We start from the raw sequence: 19,895 nt of genomic DNA on the forward strand, positions 1-19,895 counted from the left end.
GAGAACCCAAGAGAAATATCAACATGTGACTGGAATTGATGAAATCACCCTCTTGACCTCTCCTGAACCCGAGCCTCATTATACGCTCACTGGACTCCAGTTAGCCTGATGGGAAACACCTGACCACAGGGAAGGAAGGAAAAGAAGAAGATGGGACCACGGTTCCAGGGAGAAGAACCCCGCCTCTTCCCAGAAAACCAATACCCATGCCTCCGCCTCACGAACGAACCCTACCTTTAAACTTCCTGCCTTGTGAGCCCCCAGAGGAGAAGTTGATTGGTGAGCCAAGCCCTCGACTCGGGCGTGTGCTGTTAGTATCTCAGCCTGCGTTTCCTTGATGGCAGTGGGAATCCAACAGGGAAAGAAACTTCCCCGCTGAGGCCGGGAGCTTCGGTTGGGCTGGGACCTAAGGGGAGGCGTCCATACGACCAACTCGGGAAGGCCGCCTCTCACCGTGGCCGCTCGGCCCTCCTGTCGTCCTTCTGGCTGGTGGAGCTGAAGCCGGTCCTCCAGGCGCGCATGCGCAGGCGACCAGGCCGCGAGGCCTGGCTGCGCCTCGGGCACGGTTGCTAAGCGACTTGTCTCTGAGGGGTGGGCGACACGTTGGCTGGCTGGCTGGCTGGCGGGCTGGCGGGCGGGCGCAGGCGCGGGCCGTGTCCGGTGCTCTAGGAAGGGCCTGGGGCCTAGGTCTTCCAGTGGTCCGGCAGACCGACAGACGGAAGGAAGGGTGGGCGGATCCACGGCTCGATGGAAGGTTGGAGGAATATACGGACGGACTGTTGGGGCCCCGCAGAGTGGAGGAAAGCCCTGCCGAGGGGCGGCAAGCGGAGGGGAGGGGAGGGTAGGGGCGGTGAAGGGCGGGGAGGGGAGGGGAGAAGGAGGCGGGGAGAGGTTGCGAGCCTAGCGTGGAAGAATGGCGGAAAGAAGCGGTTTTCCACAGTTTCCTGCAAAGCAATGGAAGCGGCAGAGAACCCGCCCAGTGTGACGCCAGGGCACGGGCGGCCTCTGCCCATGTCTAGGGGAGGTACCGCTCTCTCTCCGGGTCAGTGGGTTTCTCGGCGACGTGACCGTCATTTTGAGCGGGGACATGGGGACCTTCATGCCGCTCGCCGCCTCACCAGGCACCAGATTCCAAACCACGCCCCCTTTCTCCATACAGTGGACTCCATCACCTCCCACCTAGATCCGGATTTGGGTCCACTTGGCGTCTCGCCACCAGTTCCAGCCATCAGTGTGGGGGCAGTGGTTCGAAGATGTCGACAGACACAGACTCTGAGATCCGGGACGTCAGTAACGTGAGGAGAGGAAGGCTGGCGCACCCTCCGTACTTCCCGCCATCTCCCTCTGTTCTCTCTCTCCTTCCCCGTCCCTACCCAGCTCACTCACCGGAGTTGAAGCCAGCCCTCCAACTGCGTGAGCGTGAGCGCGCGGGGCACGGGCTGGGGGTGGGGTTGGGGGGGTGGAGTGGGAGGCTGACCTCACAATGACTAGCAGGTTTGCTAAGGGTTGGGTCTGTTAGGCTCTAGGGATCCGGAGCGCCCTTTGTCGCTTGGCAGGTACAGGTGAAAGCTGTGTCCGGTGCTCTCTGAAGGGCCTGGGGCCTGTGACTTCCAGTGGTCCAGTGGATGGATGGATGGATGGATGGATGGATGCATGCACGGAAGGACGGATGGATGGGATGAAAGCAGTGTTCCCATGTTGGGGTACAGGGAAGTCATGCTGGCTCTCACATGATTTCTATGCTAACTGCAACAGCCTGTTTTGTGGCCTCTTAAACATACATTGTACATGTGCTTTCATCGTTACAGAAAAGCGTGCACTGTCCAGAAATAAAGACGTCCTTTTTCAAGATACACATAAAATGCCTCCCTTACCTGGACGCCAGTGCTACTAGTCGTCCGATGAGAAGGCTCCTTTGGCAGGCGCCAAGGCCATGCTGATTCGCGGTCTATGTGCTCATCTGTCTCTTTTGGAAACAAGAAGACAAGGAATGGACCCCTGACGCGATAGAGGTTCTCTGCCCTCACATATAAAACTAGGCTGAAAGTCATGCTTCTCCAGAGCAGTTCCTCCGAGCCCTGTGAGAGGCTGTCTCCCGCGCTCGAGTCCTCCGTTTGGCTCCAATAACTCTTTTCTTTTCCTATTATGGATTCTTTGTTGATGACTATCCTCATCAGATGGATGTATGGTTCAAAAAGCAAGAAGGACTGACGGATGAGTAGATGGACGGATTGTTGGGGCTCCCAAGAGTGGAGGAAAGGCCGGCCCGGGCCAGCCCAGGCTTACCAAGCAGGATGGAGTGGGAGGGGGGGCGGGTGAGGGGTGGGGGGAGAAGTTGGGGGCTAGTTGGGAAGAACTGCGCGGAGTAGGGCCTTGCAATCACATCCCTGCGAGGCACTGGGAGAGGCAGAGGCAGGGACCCCCGTCTCACCCGCCACCCGAAACCAGTGTGGCACCAGGGCATGGGCCTCCTCTGCCCACGTCTAGGGGAGCTACCACTTTCGGGGTCAGTGGATTTTCTGGTGACACGACCACAGTTCACAGTTCGAGCCGGGACTCTGCGATGTTCCTCGCCCCCGCCTCACCAGATGGCATCCCACACCCTCCTCCCATTTGACACCATTCCCACCCATGCCGATCCAGATTTGGATCCACAGAGGTACCCGGCGTGCCTTGGTCTGGCCACCAGCTTCGGCAGCCACTGGCGGAGACGGTGGCACAGACCCAGAGATCTAGGATGTCCAGAACCTGGGGACCGGAGGGCTGGCGCACCCTCCCTACATCCCTCGCTGCCCTCCGTCCTCCTCTCTCCCCTCCCTGGGCTCTGACAGCCAGCCTTCTACTGGTGGAAGCCTGCCCTCCGACCAGGCGGGCGCGGACAATCGCCTTGGTTGCCCCGGGTTTCCCGTTTGTTGCCCTGGCGGGTTACTCAGCAAACGGGGGCGGGGCTCTCCGTGACGCGGGCGCGCCCTCTGGCGGCTGGCCGGGCTAGGGGCAGGCGCCGCCGGCGGCCCCCGTGCCTTTGGAAGAAGCCCGGGCCCCCATCCTCCAGTGCGTCCAGCACATGGATGGAAGCAAGGATAAATGAGCGGATGGAAGGACGCAAGGAAGGGAGGGAGGAAGAAAGGGAGGGAGGAAGGAAGAAGGAAGGCTACATAAATGGATAGTTGCGGAGTGCAGAGTGGAATAAGGCCAGGCCGGGCCAGGCTGACCAAGCAGGATCAGGAGCCTAGTGGTGGTATCCCTTGCTCAGGTCAATCCTCAGTGTGTGCCTGGGACTGTCCCGGAAGGGGGACTGCCCTGTGAGCTGGACAGGGGACTGACTGTGGGCTTCTGGGGGGCTTTGCTCCCTCGTGGGCTTCAGCGCCTGCAGCCAGAGCCAGAGCCAGAGCCAGAGCCAGAGCCAGAGCCAGAGCCAGAGCCCGAGCCAGAGCCCGAGCCTGAGCCCAGGCCCAAGGAACTGCCGTGCCCGTGGAGGGATGGGGCTTGTCTGAGGAGCCCGGGACTCCCTGCAGTCCCCATTTCCCCCCCACTCACCACCACCCCACCCCACCCCACCCCCTCCGTGACAAGGTGGCTCCGTGGCTCTGTCTGGCTGTGTGGCTCAGTGGGATTCTTGTTTCCTTCCTTATCGCTTTTCCTGGCTTTTCTTCAAATGTGCCTGACTTGCCATGTCCTGGGAACAGCACGTGGAAGGAAGCCCCTCTGCATCCTGAGAGGCACCCTTCCACACCCAAAAACACAAGGAATCTCTATGAGGAACTCATGATACACTTGCAGGAAAGATGCCGAAAGTCATGCTCATGATGCGAATGCCCCAAATCCCACCCCCACCCGAGCCCCTTTCCCCCAGCGCTCAACTCACCTAACCCGACCACAGCGCCATGATCTGGAAGAGGAAAGTCCCTTGGGCAAGGCATGATCCACTCGACTACAACCTTCTGGAAAATTCACCACCACCGATCCACTTCCAGTTGAGCTGTGTGTTTTGGCCTACCAGCACTTCATTTGCTAGCTTCCAGTCTTCTTGCTGGGATGTAGGGACCCCGGGATGGGATGGGGGCGGTGGGGCTATCCTCTGCTGTTGGAAAGTGCTCTCTCTGGGTGTTTGGGGTCGGCTCACCCTGACTGCAAGCTTCTGAGAGCATGGGTTGGGGCTCAGCACATCTCCTCCTGTGGTCCTGGATAGGAACTTCTTCATCGTGACCCCCCCTGGGGGTTCTCCCTGTGGTCCAAAGCACGGCTTGGGGTCATTATCAGCCCTGAAATCTCCAAACACCGCCTCAGAGGTGCACCCTCTGCCTCCCTCCTTCCTGGCCGCATCCCGATTCCACACCTGTCTGACTCGCTCTCTCTCTTCTCTGTGCTTGTGTGTGCTCTTCCGTCTTCTCCATGATTCTCTCCTCCTCCTCCTCTGCAGTACACGCGTTCCATGGCACTGGGTTCGCTTTTCCTTCTTAAACCCCTTTTGGCTCCGGTCAGTGCTTCTGTTCTTGGGAAGTCTTGGCCATCCCCTATTTCCATTGCTTTGCTTTGTTCTGTTTTTCACCTCATCAAGGACCTTCCATTCCCGGTCCGGACTGGGCATTTCCCTTCTGTGTCTTTCACCTAGGATGGAACGTCTGTTCCTATTTCTTTCAGCATGATCTGCATCCCAGGAAATGCACCACACTCCCCTTTGTTTTCTGATGAGTTTTGGCAGACTCGCCTGGAACTGGGTTGCTGCCACCACCAGAACCTTGAGCGCTGGAGGGCGCGGAACGAGAAAGCCTTTGAAAAAACGGAGAATGAAAATCACTGGGGCCTGGAAAAAATGGCTGTCGTTCCACTGTGGTTCTTTTGAGAAGAGCTAGAGCCCTGTCGTGATGATCACCACGATGGGGGTGGCAATGGACTGACACGGAGATTTGCAGTGAGTGCCCGCCTCCCTCCCTCACCCCACCCATGCCCACCGGGGTATGTGCCTGGGTTGGGACTCAAACACAGCTGCCGTCAAGGTCCAGACCCCAGGTACCCCACCCCCAAGTTCTCCTGGCCCTTTGCCCTAAGACACACACCGACACACAGACACAGAGACAGACAGACAGACACACACACACACACACACACACACACACACACACACACACACACACACAGGGCGCCTTGCCCAGAATCAAACTCGGACAGGCATACCTGCCAACACACCTGGCTCTTACTACACTGTTAGAAGCCTGTCTCTTCTAGCTTCTCTAACATCTGCTAGCTGCCACAAGTGTGGTCTCAAAAGTTCCCCTCTTGCACCTCTGTAGTCATTTTGGACCCCAACCAAGCCTTGCTTCACAAGCACCCTTACTTTGGAGCAGTTCCAATCCGAATTCTTGACGCACAACTCATGGAACTAACTATGGCCTGGGAGGTTTTGCCTTCAGAACCTTCCTCCGTTTTGTAGTGCAGCAGAACATCATTCAAGTGCCTCCTGAATCTGCGTCTCCCAGGCTAGGCTGCGGTCCTAAGAAGCCCCAGAGTGGAATGCCTCTGCCTCAATCGGGTCTTCTTCTCTGTACCTCTGTTTCACCGTAGGCTTTGCCTGGTTTCTTCAAGAGAGGCACACAGGGGACAGAAATCTGTCAGCGGAGCCCCTACTGAGGAAAGGGCACTGGGTCCTGGGACGCCTCTGAGATGCATTCCTGATCGCCCCTGTTGCAGGAGGAAGGTGTCAGGCAACCGGTGTGCCTGAAAGAGAGCTAGGGTCCTTGGGGAGGGAGCACCCTCCTCAGCCTAGCCCAGGTACTTGAGGGAGGGTGGTGGTTTGGGGGGGGGTGGTGGTGGTGGTGGTCGTGGTGGTGGGGTGTGTGTGTGGAAGAGATGGGTTAGGGGTGCTGGGGAGCGGAAACGGCAGGGAGAAGGGGCTTCCGACACATTCCTGGAGAGCCCTGGAAGAGGCAGGGGCCCCGCCTAGTGCAGGCCCAGGGCATGGGCCTCCTCTGCCCAAGTCTAAGGGAGGGACCACCCTCAGGGGCCAGTGGATTTTTGGCAACAGACCATCCCTTGGAGCGGGACTCGGGGATCTTCATCGCGCCCCACCTCGCCGCATTTCACTCTGCACCCCTCTCTCACTGGCTGCAATTTCCACTCACCCCGAACCAGATCTGGGTCCACAGACGTCCCCGCTGTATCTATCTGCGCCTCACCACCAGGTCCAGCTGCTGCTGCCGAGAACGCGACATAGGCCCAGATATCTGGGCTGTGGGTAACCTAAGGAAAGAGGGTGCTGGCGCACCCTCCCTACTGTCCCCCAGGTGGTTGCCCCAGAACAATACCCCGGCCCGTCCCTCCAAGGGAAACCACCTGCCCCAGCCTTCAGTTGCAGAACCAAACCTCAGAAGGAGAGAACCCAAGAGAAATATCAACATGTGACTGGAATTGATGAAATCACCCTCTTGACCTCTCCTGAACCCGAGCCTCATTATACGCTCACTGGACTCCAGTTAGCCTGATGGGAAACACCTGACCACAGGGAAGGAAGGAAAAGAAGAAGATGGGACCACGGTTCCAGGGAGAAGAACCCCGCCTCTTCCCAGAAAACCAATACCCATGCCTCCGCCTCACGAACGAACCCTACCTTTAAACTTCCTGCCTTGTGAGCCCCCAGAGGAGAAGTTGATTGGTGAGCCAAGCCCTCGACTCGGGCGTGTGCTGTTAGTATCTCAGCCTGCGTTTCCTTGATGGCAGTGGGAATCCAACAGGGAAAGAAACTTCCCCGCTGAGGCCGGGAGCTTCGGTTGGGCTGGGACCTAAGGGGAGGCGTCCATACGACCAACTCGGGAAGGCCGCCTCTCACCGTGGCCGCTCGGCCCTCCTGTCGTCCTTCTGGCTGGTGGAGCTGAAGCCGGTCCTCCAGGCGCGCATGCGCAGGCGACCAGGCCGCGAGGCCTGGCTGCGCCTCGGGCACGGTTGCTAAGCGACTTGTCTCTGAGGGGTGGGCGACACGTTGGCTGGCTGGCTGGCTGGCGGGCTGGCGGGCGGGCGCAGGCGCGGGCCGTGTCCGGTGCTCTAGGAAGGGCCTGGGGCCTAGGTCTTCCAGTGGTCCGGCAGACCGACAGACGGAAGGAAGGGTGGGCGGATCCACGGCTCGATGGAAGGTTGGAGGAATATACGGACGGACTGTTGGGGCCCCGCAGAGTGGAGGAAAGCCCTGCCGAGGGGCGGCAAGCGGAGGGGAGGGGAGGGTAGGGGCGGTGAAGGGCGGGGAGGGGAGGGGAGAAGGAGGCGGGGAGAGGTTGCGAGCCTAGCGTGGAAGAATGGCGGAAAGAAGCGGTTTTCCACAGTTTCCTGCAAAGCAATGGAAGCGGCAGAGAACCCGCCCAGTGTGACGCCAGGGCACGGGCGGCCTCTGCCCATGTCTAGGGGAGGTACCGCTCTCTCTCCGGGTCAGTGGGTTTCTCGGCGACGTGACCGTCATTTTGAGCGGGGACATGGGGACCTTCATGCCGCTCGCCGCCTCACCAGGCACCAGATTCCAAACCACGCCCCCTTTCTCCATACAGTGGACTCCATCACCTCCCACCTAGATCCGGATTTGGGTCCACTTGGCGTCTCGCCACCAGTTCCAGCCATCAGTGTGGGGGCAGTGGTTCGAAGATGTCGACAGACACAGACTCTGAGATCCGGGACGTCAGTAACGTGAGGAGAGGAAGGCTGGCGCACCCTCCGTACTTCCCGCCATCTCCCTCTGTTCTCTCTCTCCTTCCCCGTCCCTACCCAGCTCACTCACCGGAGTTGAAGCCAGCCCTCCAACTGCGTGAGCGTGAGCGCGCGGGGCACGGGCTGGGGGTGGGGTTGGGGGGGTGGAGTGGGAGGCTGACCTCACAATGACTAGCAGGTTTGCTAAGGGTTGGGTCTGTTAGGCTCTAGGGATCCGGAGCGCCCTTTGTCGCTTGGCAGGTACAGGTGAAAGCTGTGTCCGGTGCTCTCTGAAGGGCCTGGGGCCTGTGACTTCCAGTGGTCCAGTGGATGGATGGATGGATGGATGGATGCATGCATGCACGGAAGGACGGATGGATGGGATGAAAGCAGTGTTCCCATGTTGGGGTACAGGGAAGTCATGCTGGCTCTCACATGATTTCTATGCTAACTGCAACAGCCTGTTTTGTGGCCTCTTAAACATACATTGTACATGTGCTTTCATCGTTACAGAAAAGCGTGCACTGTCCAGAAATAAAGACGTCCTTTTTCAAGATACACATAAAATGCCTCCCTTACCTGGACGCCAGTGCTACTAGTCGTCCGATGAGAAGGCTCCTTTGGCAGGCGCCAAGGCCATGCTGATTCGCGGTCTATGTGCTCATCTGTCTCTTTTGGAAACAAGAAGACAAGGAATGGACCCCTGACGCGATAGAGGTTCTCTGCCCTCACATATAAAACTAGGCTGAAAGTCATGCTTCTCCAGAGCAGTTCCTCCGAGCCCTGTGAGAGGCTGTCTCCCGCGCTCGAGTCCTCCGTTTGGCTCCAATAACTCTTTTCTTTTCCTATTATGGATTCTTTGTTGATGACTATCCTCATCAGATGGATGTATGGTTCAAAAAGCAAGAAGGACTGACGGATGAGTAGATGGACGGATTGTTGGGGCTCCCAAGAGTGGAGGAAAGGCCGGCCCGGGCCAGCCCAGGCTTACCAAGCAGGATGGAGTGGGAGGGGGGGCGGGTGAGGGGTGGGGGGAGAAGTTGGGGGCTAGTTGGGAAGAACTGCGCGGAGTAGGGCCTTGCAATCACATCCCTGCGAGGCACTGGGAGAGGCAGAGGCAGGGACCCCCGTCTCACCCGCCACCCGAAACCAGTGTGGCACCAGGGCATGGGCCTCCTCTGCCCACGTCTAGGGGAGCTACCACTTTCGGGGTCAGTGGATTTTCTGGTGACACGACCACAGTTCACAGTTCGAGCCGGGACTCTGCGATGTTCCTCGCCCCCGCCTCACCAGATGGCATCCCACACCCTCCTCCCATTTGACACCATTCCCACCCATGCCGATCCAGATTTGGATCCACAGAGGTACCCGGCGTGCCTTGGTCTGGCCACCAGCTTCGGCAGCCACTGGCGGAGACGGTGGCACAGACCCAGAGATCTAGGATGTCCAGAACCTGGGGACCGGAGGGCTGGCGCACCCTCCCTACATCCCTCGCTGCCCTCCGTCCTCCTCTCTCCCCTCCCTGGGCTCTGACAGCCAGCCTTCTACTGGTGGAAGCCTGCCCTCCGACCAGGCGGGCGCGGACAATCGCCTTGGTTGCCCCGGGTTTCCCGTTTGTTGCCCTGGCGGGTTACTCAGCAAACGGGGGCGGGGCTCTCCGTGACGCGGGCGCGCCCTCTGGCGGCTGGCCGGGCTAGGGGCAGGCGCCGCCGGCGGCCCCCGTGCCTTTGGAAGAAGCCCGGGCCCCCATCCTCCAGTGCGTCCAGCACATGGATGGAAGCAAGGATAAATGAGCGGATGGAAGGACGCAAGGAAGGGAGGGAGGAAGAAAGGGAGGGAGGAAGGAAGAAGGAAGGCTACATAAATGGATAGTTGCGGAGTGCAGAGTGGAATAAGGCCAGGCCGGGCCAGGCTGACCAAGCAGGATCAGGAGCCTAGTGGTGGTATCCCTTGCTCAGGTCAATCCTCAGTGTGTGCCTGGGACTGTCCCGGAAGGGGGACTGCCCTGTGAGCTGGACAGGGGACTGACTGTGGGCTTCTGGGGGGCTTTGCTCCCTCGTGGGCTTCAGCGCCTGCAGCCAGAGCCAGAGCCAGAGCCAGAGCCAGAGCCAGAGCCAGAGCCAGAGCCCGAGCCAGAGCCCGAGCCTGAGCCCAGGCCCAAGGAACTGCCGTGCCCGTGGAGGGATGGGGCTTGTCTGAGGAGCCCGGGACTCCCTGCAGTCCCCATTTCCCCCCCACTCACCACCACCCCACCCCACCCCACCCCCTCCGTGACAAGGTGGCTCCGTGGCTCTGTCTGGCTGTGTGGCTCAGTGGGATTCTTGTTTCCTTCCTTATCGCTTTTCCTGGCTTTTCTTCAAATGTGCCTGACTTGCCATGTCCTGGGAACAGCACGTGGAAGGAAGCCCCTCTGCATCCTGAGAGGCACCCTTCCACACCCAAAAACACAAGGAATCTCTATGAGGAACTCATGATACACTTGCAGGAAAGATGCCGAAAGTCATGCTCATGATGCGAATGCCCCAAATCCCACCCCCACCCGAGCCCCTTTCCCCCAGCGCTCAACTCACCTAACCCGACCACAGCGCCATGATCTGGAAGAGGAAAGTCCCTTGGGCAAGGCATGATCCACTCGACTACAACCTTCTGGAAAATTCACCACCACCGATCCACTTCCAGTTGAGCTGTGTGTTTTGGCCTACCAGCACTTCATTTGCTAGCTTCCAGTCTTCTTGCTGGGATGTAGGGACCCCGGGATGGGATGGGGGCGGTGGGGCTATCCTCTGCTGTTGGAAAGTGCTCTCTCTGGGTGTTTGGGGTCGGCTCACCCTGACTGCAAGCTTCTGAGAGCATGGGTTGGGGCTCAGCACATCTCCTCCTGTGGTCCTGGATAGGAACTTCTTCATCGTGACCCCCCCTGGGGGTTCTCCCTGTGGTCCAAAGCACGGCTTGGGGTCATTATCAGCCCTGAAATCTCCAAACACCGCCTCAGAGGTGCACCCTCTGCCTCCCTCCTTCCTGGCCGCATCCCGATTCCACACCTGTCTGACTCGCTCTCTCTCTTCTCTGTGCTTGTGTGTGCTCTTCCGTCTTCTCCATGATTCTCTCCTCCTCCTCCTCTGCAGTACACGCGTTCCATGGCACTGGGTTCGCTTTTCCTTCTTAAACCCCTTTTGGCTCCGGTCAGTGCTTCTGTTCTTGGGAAGTCTTGGCCATCCCCTATTTCCATTGCTTTGCTTTGTTCTGTTTTTCACCTCATCAAGGACCTTCCATTCCCGGTCCGGACTGGGCATTTCCCTTCTGTGTCTTTCACCTAGGATGGAACGTCTGTTCCTATTTCTTTCAGCATGATCTGCATCCCAGGAAATGCACCACACTCCCCTTTGTTTTCTGATGAGTTTTGGCAGACTCGCCTGGAACTGGGTTGCTGCCACCACCAGAACCTTGAGCGCTGGAGGGCGCGGAACGAGAAAGCCTTTGAAAAAACGGAGAATGAAAATCACTGGGGCCTGGAAAAAATGGCTGTCGTTCCACTGTGGTTCTTTTGAGAAGAGCTAGAGCCCTGTCGTGATGATCACCACGATGGGGGTGGCAATGGACTGACACGGAGATTTGCAGTGAGTGCCCGCCTCCCTCCCTCACCCCACCCATGCCCACCGGGGTATGTGCCTGGGTTGGGACTCAAACACAGCTGCCGTCAAGGTCCAGACCCCAGGTACCCCACCCCCAAGTTCTCCTGGCCCTTTGCCCTAAGACACACACCGACACACAGACACAGAGACAGACAGACAGACACACACACACACACACACACACACACACACACACACACACACAGGGCGCCTTGCCCAGAATCAAACTCGGACAGGCATACCTGCCAACACACCTGGCTCTTACTACACTGTTAGAAGCCTGTCTCTTCTAGCTTCTCTAACATCTGCTAGCTGCCACAAGTGTGGTCTCAAAAGTTCCCCTCTTGCACCTCTGTAGTCATTTTGGACCCCAACCAAGCCTTGCTTCACAAGCACCCTTACTTTGGAGCAGTTCCAATCCGAATTCTTGACGCACAACTCATGGAACTAACTATGGCCTGGGAGGTTTTGCCTTCAGAACCTTCCTCCGTTTTGTAGTGCAGCAGAACATCATTCAAGTGCCTCCTGAATCTGCGTCTCCCAGGCTAGGCTGCGGTCCTAAGAAGCCCCAGTGGAATGCCTCTGCCTCAATCGGGTCTTCTTCTCTGTACCTCTGTTTCACCGTAGGCTTTGCCTGGTTTCTTCAAGAGAGGCACACAGGGGACAGAAATCTGTCAGCGGAGCCCCTACTGAGGAAAGGGCACTGGGTCCTGGGACGCCTCTGAGATGCATTCCTGATCGCCCCTGTTGCAGGAGGAAGGTGTCAGGCAACCGGTGTGCCTGAAAGAGAGCTAGGGTCCTTGGGGAGGGAGCACCCTCCTCAGCCTAGCCCAGGTACTTGAGGGAGGGTGGTGGTTTGGGGGGGGGTGGTGGTGGTGGTGGTCGTGGTGGTGGGGTGTGTGTGTGGAAGAGATGGGTTAGGGGTGCTGGGGAGCGGAAACGGCAGGGAGAAGGGGCTTCCGACACATTCCTGGAGAGCCCTGGAAGAGGCAGGGGCCCCGCCTAGTGCAGGCCCAGGGCATGGGCCTCCTCTGCCCAAGTCTAAGGGAGGGACCACCCTCAGGGGCCAGTGGATTTTTGGCAACAGACCATCCCTTGGAGCGGGACTCGGGGATCTTCATCGCGCCCCACCTCGCCGCATTTCACTCTGCACCCCTCTCTCACTGGCTGCAATTTCCACTCACCCCGAACCAGATCTGGGTCCACAGACGTCCCCGCTGTATCTATCTGCGCCTCACCACCAGGTCCAGCTGCTGCTGCCGAGAACGCGACATAGGCCCAGATATCTGGGCTGTGGGTAACCTAAGGAAAGAGGGTGCTGGCGCACCCTCCCTACTGTCCCCCAGGTGGTTGCCCCAGAACAATACCCCGGCCCGTCCCTCCAAGGGAAACCACCTGCCCCAGCCTTCAGTTGCAGAACCAAACCTCAGAAGGAGAGAACCCAAGAGAAATATCAACATGTGACTGGAATTGATGAAATCACCCTCTTGACCTCTCCTGAACCCGAGCCTCATTATACGCTCACTGGACTCCAGTTAGCCTGATGGGAAACACCTGACCACAGGGAAGGAAGGAAAAGAAGAAGATGGGACCACGGTTCCAGGGAGAAGAACCCCGCCTCTTCCCAGAAAACCAATACCCATGCCTCCGCCTCACGAACGAACCCTACCTTTAAACTTCCTGCCTTGTGAGCCCCCAGAGGAGAAGTTGATTGGTGAGCCAAGCCCTCGACTCGGGCGTGTGCTGTTAGTATCTCAGCCTGCGTTTCCTTGATGGCAGTGGGAATCCAACAGGGAAAGAAACTTCCCCGCTGAGGCCGGGAGCTTCGGTTGGGCTGGGACCTAAGGGGAGGCGTCCATACGACCAACTCGGGAAGGCCGCCTCTCACCGTGGCCGCTCGGCCCTCCTGTCGTCCTTCTGGCTGGTGGAGCTGAAGCCGGTCCTCCAGGCGCGCATGCGCAGGCGACCAGGCCGCGAGGCCTGGCTGCGCCTCGGGCACGGTTGCTAAGCGACTTGTCTCTGAGGGGTGGGCGACACGTTGGCTGGCTGGCTGGCTGGCGGGCTGGCGGGCGGGCGCAGGCGCGGGCCGTGTCCGGTGCTCTAGGAAGGGCCTGGGGCCTAGGTCTTCCAGTGGTCCGGCAGACCGACAGACGGAAGGAAGGGTGGGCGGATCCACGGCTCGATGGAAGGTTGGAGGAATATACGGACGGACTGTTGGGGCCCCGCAGAGTGGAGGAAAGCCCTGCCGAGGGGCGGCAAGCGGAGGGGAGGGGAGGGTAGGGGCGGTGAAGGGCGGGGAGGGGAGGGGAGAAGGAGGCGGGGAGAGGTTGCGAGCCTAGCGTGGAAGAATGGCGGAAAGAAGCGGTTTTCCACAGTTTCCTGCAAAGCAATGGAAGCGGCAGAGAACCCGCCCAGTGTGACGCCAGGGCACGGGCGGCCTCTGCCCATGTCTAGGGGAGGTACCGCTCTCTCTCCGGGTCAGTGGATTTCTCGGCGACGTGACCGTCATTTTGAGCGGGGACATGGGGACCTTCATGCCGCTCGCCGCCTCACCAGGCACCAGATTCCAAACCACGCCCCCTTTCTCCATACAGTGGACTCCATCACCTCCCACCTAGATCCGGATTTGGGTCCACTTGGCGTCTCGCCACCAGTTCCAGCCATCAGTGTGGGGGCAGTGGTTCGAAGATGTCGACAGACACAGACTCTGAGATCCGGGACGTCAGTAACGTGAGGAGAGGAAGGCTGGCGCACCCTCCGTACTTCCCGCCATCTCCCTCTGTTCTCTCTCTCCTTCCCCGTCCCTACCCAGCTCACTCACCGGAGTTGAAGCCAGCCCTCCAACTGCGTGAGCGTGAGCGCGCGGGGCACGGGCTGGGGGTGGGGTTGGGGGGGTGGAGTGGGAGGCTGACCTCACAATGACTAGCAGGTTTGCTAAGGGTTGGGTCTGTTAGGCTCTAGGGATCCGGAGCGCCCTTTGTCGCTTGGCAGGTACAGGTGAAAGCTGTGTCCGGTGCTCTCTGAAGGGCCTGGGGCCTGTGACTTCCAGTGGTCCAGTGGATGGATGGATGGATGGATGGATGGATGCATGCACGGAAGGACGGATGGATGGGATGAAAGCAGTGTTCCCATGTTGGGGTACAGGGAAGTCATGCTGGCTCTCACATGATTTCTATGCTAACTGCAACAGCCTGTTTTGTGGCCTCTTAAACATACATTGTACATGTGCTTTCATCGTTACAGAAAAGCGTGCACTGTCCAGAAATAAAGACGTCCTTTTTCAAGATACACATAAAATGCCTCCCTTACCTGGACGCCAGTGCTACTAGTCGTCCGATGAGAAGGCTCCTTTGGCAGGCGCCAAGGCCATGCTGATTCGCGGTCTATGTGCTCATCTGTCTCTTTTGGAAACAAGAAGACAAGGAATGGACCCCTGACGCGATAGAGGTTCTCTGCCCTCACATATAAAACTAGGCTGAAAGTCATGCTTCTCCAGAGCAGTTCCTCCGAGCCCTGTGAGAGGCTGTCTCCCGCGCTCGAGTCCTCCGTTTGGCTCCAATAACTCTTTTCTTTTCCTATTATGGATTCTTTGTTGATGACTATCCTCATCAGATGGATGTATGGTTCAAAAAGCAAGAAGGACTGACGGATGAGTAGATGGACGGATTGTTGGGGCTCCCAAGAGTGGAGGAAAGGCCGGCCCGGGCCAGCCCAGGCTTACCAAGCAGGATGGAGTGGGAGGGGGGGCGGGTGAGGGGTGGGGGGAGAAGTTGGGGGCTAGTTGGGAAGAACTGCGCGGAGTAGGGCCTTGCAATCACATCCCTGCGAGGCACTGGGAGAGGCAGAGGCAGGGACCCCCGTCTCACCCGCCACCCGAAACCAGTGTGGCACCAGGGCATGGGCCTCCTCTGCCCACGTCTAGGGGAGCTACCACTTTCGGGGTCAGTGGATTTTCTGGTGACACGACCACAGTTCACAGTTCGAGCCGGGACTCTGCGATGTTCCTCGCCCCCGCCTCACCAGATGGCATCCCACACCCTCCTCCCATTTGACACCATTCCCACCCATGCCGATCCAGATTTGGATCCACAGAGGTACCCGGCGTGCCTTGGTCTGGCCACCAGCTTCGGCAGCCACTGGCGGAGACGGTGGCACAGACCCAGAGATCTAGGATGTCCAGAACCTGGGGACCGGAGGGCTGGCGCACCCTCCCTACATCCCTCGCTGCCCTCCGTCCTCCTCTCTCCCCTCCCTGGGCTCTGACAGCCAGCCTTCTACTGGTGGAAGCCTGCCCTCCGACCAGGCGGGCGCGGACAATCGCCTTGGTTGCCCCGGGTTTCCCGTTTGTTGCCCTGGCGGGTTACTCAGCAAACGGGGGCGGGGCTCTCCGTGACGCGGGCGCGCCCTCTGGCGGCTGGCCGGGCTAGGGGCAGGCGCCGCCGGCGGCCCCCGTGCCTTTGGAAGAAGCCCGGGCCCCCATCCTCCAGTGCGTCCAGCACATGGATGGAAGCAAGGATAAATGAGCGGATGGAAGGACGCAAGGAAGGGAGGGAGGAAGAAAGGGAGGGAGGAAGGAAGAAGGAAGGCTACATAAATGGATAGTTGCGGAGTGCAGAGTGGAATAAGGCCAGGCCGGGCCAGGCTGACCAAGCAGGATCAGGAGCCTAGTGGTGGTATCCCTTGCTCAGGTCAATCCTCAGTGTGTGCCTGGGACTGTCCCGGAAGGGGGACTGCCCTGTGAGCTGGACAGGGGACTGACTGTGGGCTTCTGGGGGGCTTTGCTCCCTCGTGGGCTTCAGCGCCTGCAGCCAGAGCCAGAGCCAGAGCCAGAGCCAGAGCCAGAGCCCGAGCCAGAGCCCGAGCCAGAGCCCGAGCCTGAGCCCAGGCCCAAGGAACTGCCGTGCCCGTGGAGGGATGGGGCTTGTCTGAGGAGCCCGGGACTCCCTGCAGTCCCCATTTCCCCCCCACTCACCACCACCCCACCCCACCCCACCCCCTCCGTGACAAGGTGGCTCCGTGGCTCTGTCTGGCTGTGTGGCTCAGTGGGATTCTTGTTTCCTTCCTTATCGCTTTTCCTGGCTTTTCTTCAAATGTGCCTGACTTGCCATGTCCTGGGAACAGCACGTGGAAGGAAGCCCCTCTGCATCCTGAGAGGCACCCTTCCACACCCAAAAACACAAGGAATCTCTATGAGGAACTCATGATACACTTGCAGGAAAGATGCCGAAAGTCATGCTCATGATGCGAATGCCCCAAATCCCACCCCCACCCGAGCCCCTTTCCCCCAGCGCTCAACTCACCTAACCCGACCACAGCGCCATGATCTGGAAGAGGAAAGTCCCTTGGGCAAGGCATGATCCACTCGACTACAACCTTCTGGAAAATTCACCACCACCGATCCACTTCCAGTTGAGCTGTGTGTTTTGGCCTACCAGCACTTCATTTGCTAGCTTCCAGTCTTCTTGCTGGGATGTAGGGACCCCGGGATGGGATGGGGGCGGTGGGGCTATCCTCTGCTGTTGGAAAGTGCTCTCTCTGGGTGTTTGGGGTCGGCTCACCCTGACTGCAAGCTTCTGAGAGCATGGGTTGGGGCTCAGCACATCTCCTCCTGTGGTCCTGGATAGGAACTTCTTCATCGTGACCCCCCCTGGGGGTTCTCCCTGTGGTCCAAAGCACGGCTTGGGGTCATTATCAGCCCTGAAATCTCCAAACACCGCCTCAGAGGTGCACCCTCTGCCTCCCTCCTTCCTGGCCGCATCCCGATTCCACACCTGTCTGACTCGCTCTCTCTCTTCTCTGTGCTTGTGTGTGTTCTTCCGTCTTCTCCATGATTCTCTCCTCCTCCTCCTCTGCAGTACACGCGTTCCATGGCACTGGGTTCGCTTTTCCTTCTTAAACCCCTTTTGGCTCCGGTCAGTGCTTCTGTTCTTGGGAAGTCTTGGCCATCCCCTATTTCCATTGCTTTGCTTTGTTCTGTTTTTCACCTCATCAAGGACCTTCCATTCCCGGTCCGGACTGGGCATTTCCCTTCTGTGTCTTTCACCTAGGATGGAACGTCTGTTCCTATTTCTTTCAGCATGATCTGCATCCCAGGAAATGCACCACACTCCCCTTTGTTTTCTGATGAGTTTTGGCAGACTCGCCTGGAACTGGGTTGCTGCCACCACCAGAACCTTGAGCGCTGGAGGGCGCGGAACGAGAAAGCCTTTGAAAAAACGGAGAATGAAAATCACTGGGGCCTGGAAAAAATGGCTGTCGTTCCACTGTGGTTCTTTTGAGAAGAGCTAGAGCCCTGTCGTGATGATCACCACGATGGGGGTGGCAATGGACTGACACGGAGATTTGCAGTGAGTGCCCGCCTCCCTCCCTCACCCCACCCATGCCCACCGGGGTATGTGCCTGGGTTGGGACTCAAACACAGCTGCCGTCAAGGTCCAGACCCCAGGTACCCCACCCCCAAGTTCTCCTGGCCCTTTGCCCTAAGACACACACCGACACACAGACACAGAGACAGACAGACAGACACACACACACACACACACACACACACACACACACACACACACACACACACAGGGCGCCTTGCCCAGAATCAAACTCGGACAGGCATACCTGCCAACACACCTGGCTCTTACTACACTGTTAGAAGCCTGTCTCTTCTAGCTTCTCTAACATCTGCTAGCTGCCACAAGTGTGGTCTCAAAAGTTCCCCTCTTGCACCTCTGTAGTCATTTTGGACCCCAACCAAGCCTTGCTTCACAAGCACCCTTACTTTGGAGCAGTTCCAATCCGAATTCTTGACGCACAACTCATGGAACTAACTATGGCCTGGGAGGTTTTGCCTTCAGAACCTTCCTCCGTTTTGTAGTGCAGCAGAACATCATTCAAGTGCCTCCTGAATCTGCGTCTCCCAGGCTAGGCTGCGGTCCTAAGAAGCCCCAGTGGAATGCCTCTGCCTCAATCGGGTCTTCTTCTCTGTACCTCTGTTTCACCGTAGGCTTTGCCTGGTTTCTTCAAGAGAGGCACACAGGGGACAGAAATCTGTCAGCGGAGCCCCTACTGAGGAAAGGGCACTGGGTCCTGGGACGCCTCTGAGATGCATTCCTGATCGCCCCTGTTGCAGGAGGAAGGTGTCAGGCAACCGGTGTGCCTGAAAGAGAGCTAGGGTCCTTGGGGAGGGAGCACCCTCCTCAGCCTAGCCCAGGTACTTGAGGGAGGGTGGTGGTTTGGGGGGGGGTGGTGGTGGTGGTGGTCGTGGTGGTGGGGTGTGTGTGTGGAAGAGATGGGTTAGGGGTGCTGGGGAGCGGAAACGGCAGGGAGAAGGGGCTTCCGACACATTCCTGGAGAGCCCTGGAAGAGGCAGGGGCCCCGCCTAGTGCAGGCCCAGGGCATGGGCCTCCTCTGCCCAAGTCTAAGGGAGGGACCACCCTCAGGGGCCAGTGGATTTTTGGCAACAGACCATCCCTTGGAGCGGGACTCGGGGATCTTCATCGCGCCCCACCTCGCCGCATTTCACTCTGCACCCCTCTCTCACTGGCTGCAATTTCCACTCACCCCGAACCAGATCTGGGTCCACAGACGTCCCCGCTGTATCTATCTGCGCCTCACCACCAGGTCCAGCTGCTGCTGCCGAGAACGCGACATAGGCCCAGATATCTGGGCTGTGGGTAACCTAAGGAAAGAGGGTGCTGGCGCACCCTCCCTACTGTCCCCCAGGTGGTTGCCCCAGAACAATACCCCGGCCCGTCCCTCCAAGGGAAACCACCTGCCCCAGCCTTCAGTTGCAGAACCAAACCTCAGAAGGAGAGAACCCAAGAGAAATATCAACATGTGACTGGAATTGATGAAATCACCCTCTTGACCTCTCCTGAACCCGAGCCTCATTATACGCTCACTGGACTCCAGTTAGCCTGATGGGAAACACCTGACCACAGGGAAGGAAGGAAAAGAAGAAGATGGGACCACGGTTCCAGGGAGAAGAACCCCGCCTCTTCCCAGAAAACCAATACCCATGCCTCCGCCTCACGAACGAACCCTACCTTTAAACTTCCTGCCTTGTGAGCCCCCAGAGGAGAAGTTGATTGGTGAGCCAAGCCCTCGACTCGGGCGTGTGCTGTTAGTATCTCAGCCTGCGTTTCCTTGATGGCAGTGGGAATCCAACAGGGAAAGAAACTTCCCCGCTGAGGCCGGGAGCTTCGGTTGGGCTGGGACCTAAGGGGAGGCGTCCATACGACCAGCTCGGGAAGGCCGCCTCTCACCGTGGCCGCTCGGCCCTCCTGTCGTCCTTCTGGCTGGTGGAGCTGTAGCCGGTCCTCCAGGCGCGCATGCGCAGGCGACCAGGCCGCGAGGCCTGGCTGCGCCTCGGGCACGGTTGCTAAGCGACTTGTCTCTGAGGGGTGGGCGACACGTTGGCTGGCTGGCTGGCTGCCGGGCTGGCGGGCTGGCGGGCGGGCGGGCGCAGGCGCGGGCCGTGTCCGGTGCTCTAGGAAGGGCCTGGGGCCTAGGTCTTCCAGTGGTCCGGCAGACCGACAGACGGAAGGAAGGGTGGGCGGATCCACGGCTCGATGGAAGGTTGGAGGAATATACGGACGGACTGTT

The 19,895-nt window shown here is 58.9% G+C and overlaps 3 protein-coding genes and 1 long non-coding RNA gene across 4 annotated transcripts in view; all 4 read right to left on the reverse strand.

Moving 5' to 3' along the window:
- Positions 1–4,201, reverse strand: part of LOC133077671 (uncharacterized) — a 6,698-nt gene extending 2,497 nt beyond the window's left edge. The window contains exons 1-9 of the mRNA XM_061172454.1: positions 4,124–4,201; positions 3,273–3,367; positions 2,939–3,020; positions 2,664–2,748; positions 2,287–2,397; positions 1,875–1,966; positions 1,387–1,439; positions 1,119–1,179; positions 235–900 (exon numbers count right to left, since the gene is read on the reverse strand). Coding sequence (XP_061028437.1) covers positions 235–900; positions 1,119–1,179; positions 1,387–1,439; positions 1,875–1,966; positions 2,287–2,397; positions 2,664–2,748; positions 2,939–3,020; positions 3,273–3,367; positions 4,124–4,201 — 1,323 coding nt within the window. The remainder of the gene's footprint in view (positions 1–234; positions 901–1,118; positions 1,180–1,386; positions 1,440–1,874; positions 1,967–2,286; positions 2,398–2,663; positions 2,749–2,938; positions 3,021–3,272; positions 3,368–4,123) is intronic.
- On the reverse strand, positions 3,872–10,571 carry LOC133077672 (uncharacterized). Its single transcript, XM_061172455.1, has 10 exons — positions 10,494–10,571; positions 9,643–9,737; positions 9,309–9,390; positions 9,034–9,118; positions 8,657–8,767; positions 8,245–8,336; positions 7,757–7,809; positions 7,489–7,549; positions 6,605–7,270; positions 3,872–4,770 (listed from the first exon to the last, which is right to left on the reverse strand). The coding sequence occupies exons 1-10, from the start codon at positions 10,569–10,571 to the stop codon at positions 4,609–4,611; spliced, it is 1,485 nt and encodes a 494-aa protein (XP_061028438.1). The 3' UTR covers positions 3,872–4,608.
- Positions 10,242–13,833, reverse strand: LOC133077673 (uncharacterized). The gene is made up of 3 exons (XM_061172456.1): positions 13,729–13,833; positions 12,967–13,632; positions 10,242–11,140 (listed from the first exon to the last, which is right to left on the reverse strand). The coding sequence occupies exons 1-3, from the start codon at positions 13,831–13,833 to the stop codon at positions 10,979–10,981; spliced, it is 933 nt and encodes a 310-aa protein (XP_061028439.1). The 3' UTR covers positions 10,242–10,978.
- A 3,293-nt stretch (positions 13,834–17,126) lies between these two features.
- Positions 17,127–18,980, reverse strand: LOC133078995 (uncharacterized). Its single transcript, XR_009698002.1, has 3 exons — positions 18,852–18,980; positions 18,070–18,308; positions 17,127–17,502 (listed from the first exon to the last, which is right to left on the reverse strand). It is a non-coding gene; the product is annotated as an uncharacterized LOC133078995 (long non-coding RNA).
- Between the last annotated feature and the right edge of the window lie 915 nt (positions 18,981–19,895).

This window comes from Eubalaena glacialis, chromosome 18 (assembly GCF_028564815.1).
Source record: "Eubalaena glacialis isolate mEubGla1 chromosome 18, mEubGla1.1.hap2.+ XY, whole genome shotgun sequence".
NCBI classification, from domain to species: Eukaryota; Metazoa; Chordata; class Mammalia; order Artiodactyla; family Balaenidae; genus Eubalaena; species Eubalaena glacialis.